Below are 4,142 nucleotides of genomic sequence, written 5' to 3'. Positions count from 1 at the left end.
GATCTTTATAAATCTCGTGCAGGTCAAATAATTACACTTCCTGGTGCACATTATTAGTCTCTTGCAGGTCAAACAGTACCATTTCCTACTGGACAACAGAGAACTGTCTGAAGAACGACATGCTACAGTAGACTGCAGTCTTCTTCGTCTATAAATTCATAGGCATGAAAACCAAATAGCAGAGCACCACACGTAACCTGCTCTAACTCTTCTCATACTCACCATTGCACCATTCTATAGAGTCATTCAGATATGCCTCCGCCTCCATGTAGTAACTTGTTCTCACGCCTCAAAATCTGTAACTTTTATCAGTATGAGATTTTTTTTACCAAATATTTTTTGTCTAGAATATTGTGAATTTTAATACCAGAGGAGCTTATTAGCAAGCTTGGAATATTTATCACCCCCCCCCCCAATGTTTTATTACTTTTTCTTGTTTCAGTCATTAAGCCCGTCCCAACAAAAGTGCAGCGAAAGCGAAGGCAAATCGTCCCGTTTCACGCACGATCGTGCGTTTAGCGTCAGATCACGTTTTTTTGAAGGATTGCGTCGTGGGGAGAGGCTTCCAGCCAGCGATTGCACCGCGATCGCGCAACTTTCGCCCGTGATTTTAAATTTGGTGATTCCTGACCTGATCGATGGTTACACAAAGGTTCTAGATGTCGATAAGCATGATGCAAAATGAGAGACCTCTAGTGTGAGGCAATATGTAGGCATGAAGAGGGGGCAAACCAAATGCGGCAACTTGATATTGAAAGATATTAAGACATCAATTATAGAAGATAAGACATTTCAATTATGAGGAAGTCGGTTAGCTCTGTCAATTCCTGTGACAACTAGTAGGTTCATTACAAAGATAATCCCTTCACCCGCTTACGCATGCCACTTAACACCGGGAATTATTATGCTGGCCGACTAAGTTACCAACAAAATGACAAAACAAACACCATCGCACCAAACCAGCTATTAATAGTGCATAATTCATCACGAGACCACGTTGCCCCTTCAAGTGGTCATTTTTCCAATTGATGATATTGGCCTTCTGCTCTTAAGCACATTCAACACTAAGCCATCAATGAGCTTCATCGTAGGGGTTGATCCTCTCTGCAAATGTAGATTTATTTGTGTGATTCCATACCCCTTCATAAGAATAACTAGGTGTAAAATTCAAGTATAGTACATAGCGCTCAAAGTTTTCTTGAGCCCACATACATTATCACAAATTAAAAACATCAAATATAAATTTTCATCTGGTTAAACATCAAATATAGCTAGGTGTAAAATACTTGAGAGCGACACTTACTTTGGAACAGAGGGCTTATTATTTAAGGGTGGTTGTTACCAAATCAGAAACAAATGGACATATAAATATACCTTGTGGATTGTAGAAACTCATGTACGGAATCAAAGCACTAAACTTCTCGCTCTTCCATAGCTTCTTCCACCCGAGGGACATGAGACTAATCTGGTAGATGCCAAGGTCTGTAGTCACGAAAATGATATCACTGCCTTCCACAGATCCAATCAGCCTAAGACTTTGCTTGGGATTCCGAATAGGGAGAAGGTTCTTGTTGAGATCGACAACTCTATGCTGAGTCCATGACGCAAGGCCCTCGACACCCGTCTGGATTGAGCTTGACCATAGATTGAGGGTTAACCCGTCCACTTGTGCAAACCCCAAATTGCCATCCCCCATGGCCATGGGGATAAAGGAATGGTCTTTGAGCGGTAAGCCATTAGAGCGCACGTCGGGTAGATCAATCAATGACAAGCCATCAGAGGCCATGTCGTACTTGAGAATAGCCATGTCACGAACACCATCAACAATGGAAAGCATGAAGTAGAGTGCGTCTTTGATGAGGACAGGGGGCAGTATTTCCGGAATGAATGCATGCCTAGCTTCAAGTTCAAGACCAGTGCTCAGGGTCCACTCAAGCTCAAGATCAAGATCAGAGCTCTCCCTCCACGCATCATCCATCTCCAGCAACGCGACGGACACGTGTGCAACACAACCATCATCGTCGCCCGTCGTGAAAAAGACCACACGGACGGGCCCCCCGTCACACAAGCGGTGGTCACAGCCGCTCACAGCATCCATCGGGCTTCTCCAGGTATCTCGTCGCTGGTGGAGAAGACTCACCTCAGTCTTCGACATGGTTGTTGGTGGAGGCCTCGTCGGTGCAGGCCTCGTCGCTGGAATCGGAGGCGTCGACATGGTTGTTGGTGGAGGGTAGGAAGGATTGAGATGGATGTGGGCGGGTTACTTGTCACGTACGGAATTCCCCTCAGTCTGTTCGAACGGAAGCAGAAAGATAAATCAGAGAAATGAAGGAGGAAGAGGAGGGAGTATTCAGTGGAGAAGACTCACCTTGAGAGTTGAGACGTCGGGAAGCGCCCCTGCCGCCGTCGTTGATCTCTGCCGGGGACGCCTCTTGGTGGTGGTCACGGGCGGAGAGATGGCCTACGTACGGGAGAGCTAGCTACCGGGTCCGCGGAGGGGAGGAGGACATGACGGGGCACATTAGAGGTTGGGATTAGACTAGGAAGAAATAATTCTTCTTCCTTCAGAATAATTGTTCTCCTGCACCACGTCTCTCTCTCATATCATTTCTAATTTTATGGTGCAGTCGATCACATGCTGGCTCGTTGACCGTGTTTAGATTTAACAATAAGGATCGTGATCGCTGGCGAACGTTGAGAGAGACGTGGGACACATAAGGGCATGTACAATGATGGCATATAGATGTAGATGTCTCATGATAAAAGGTAGTTTGAGGCATCTATCTTTATTTCTTCTTTCCAATGCAAGATACAACTAGTGGGCCTCATTAAGAAAAAATAAATAAAGACTATAGTGCACATGCATTTCTACTTTTCACTTCAAACTTTTCAATTTTTGACACCGGATTACACTTTTTCTCTCCAAACATACGCCTCCTGTAGAGGATCCCGTTTTCCTACCCGAACCTATTTTACATGATATCCGATCCTACATGACATGCGAGGCATCATCCTGGGGCTATGCATTGTACATGCCCGAACGTAGCAATTGCCGCTACTAGTTGCAGCTTCACAGCGTGCCAATTGCAGCACCATCGTAGCCGGTTCCAGCATCCGCACTCCCCGTGCAGTACATTGACGTGGTGTAGGGAAGCGTGGAAGGTGTGCTGCGAATGGCGGAAGGTGTGCTGCAAATGACAGAATGTGTGAACGTGTGCTGCGCGAAATGGCTAAAAGTGTTTTGCGATGAATCGCGGAAGGAGAAAAAAATGACAGAATGGAAGAGATGAATGGCGGAATGGCAGAAGGTGAGGTGAAGTTGAAACGTCCTGGCTTCGCTGAAGCTGACCAGCTCTCGCCGCATCATGGCAGTCAGTTTTCGGCTTTCTCTACTGAGGTGCTTGACCGGACGAATCGGAAACACAATCGCAGTACTTCTTCCTTTACTACCCTAGCCGAACAAACGGAACATAAGGTAGCAAACACAGGAGCCAGGCAACCCAACTATTGAACAAAGACAAGATTCGAAGCCGATGCATATAATGTCGAGCTCAGGACACCGAATTGTGCTATAAAGCTATTCGGGCTTTTGTTTGGCGACAGATGTGTGGCCATATAGAGCCCCTGGCAATTTGTTTTCACTTTCTTTGACGCACCATGCTGGTATGAGATAGTCCTTGGTTGATTTATAGAATGCTCATTGCACTTCACTTATATCTTTTGAGTATGGCTTTATAGAATGCTTCATGTGCTTCACTTATATCTTTTGAAGTTTGGATTGCCTGTTTCTCTTCACATAGAAAACTGCCATTTGTAGAATGCTCTTTTGCTTCACTTATATTTGTTAGAGCATGGGCATATCTTTTGTAGAAAGGATTAAACTCTCTTACTTCACTTATATCTATTTAGAGAGATGACAGGAACTGGTCATTCACATGGTTAGTCATAAAATATTACATAAAACTTGTAGATCACTGAATATGATATGCTTGATTCCTTGCAATAGTTTTGCGATACAAAGATGGTGATGTTAGAGTCATGCCAGTGGGTAGTTGTGGATTGTAGAAATACTTGTGTTGAAGTTTGTGATTCCCGTAGCATGCACGTATGGTGAACCGTTATGTGATGAAGTCGGAGCATGA

At 44.7% G+C, this 4,142-nt stretch overlaps 1 protein-coding gene across 1 annotated transcript; it reads right to left on the bottom strand.

Annotated features, from left to right (window-relative positions):
* Positions 1-787: 787 nt before the first annotated feature.
* LOC119289397 lies at positions 788-2,482 on the bottom strand. Its single transcript, XM_037568731.1, has 3 exons — positions 2,369-2,482; positions 1,375-2,290; positions 788-1,104 (listed from the first exon to the last, which is right to left on the bottom strand). Exons 2-3 carry the CDS (start codon positions 2,213-2,215, stop codon positions 1,073-1,075), a joined length of 873 nt encoding a protein of 290 aa, XP_037424628.1. The 5' UTR covers positions 2,216-2,290; positions 2,369-2,482; the 3' UTR covers positions 788-1,072.
* Between the last annotated feature and the right edge of the window lie 1,660 nt (positions 2,483-4,142).

Source organism: Triticum dicoccoides, chromosome 4A (assembly GCF_002162155.2).
Source record: "Triticum dicoccoides isolate Atlit2015 ecotype Zavitan chromosome 4A, WEW_v2.0, whole genome shotgun sequence".
In the NCBI taxonomy this organism is placed as follows: domain Eukaryota; kingdom Viridiplantae; phylum Streptophyta; class Magnoliopsida; order Poales; family Poaceae; genus Triticum; species Triticum dicoccoides.
Note: the sequence above shows the minus strand (reverse complement) of the source record. Positions and strands in the feature narration are given on the sequence as shown.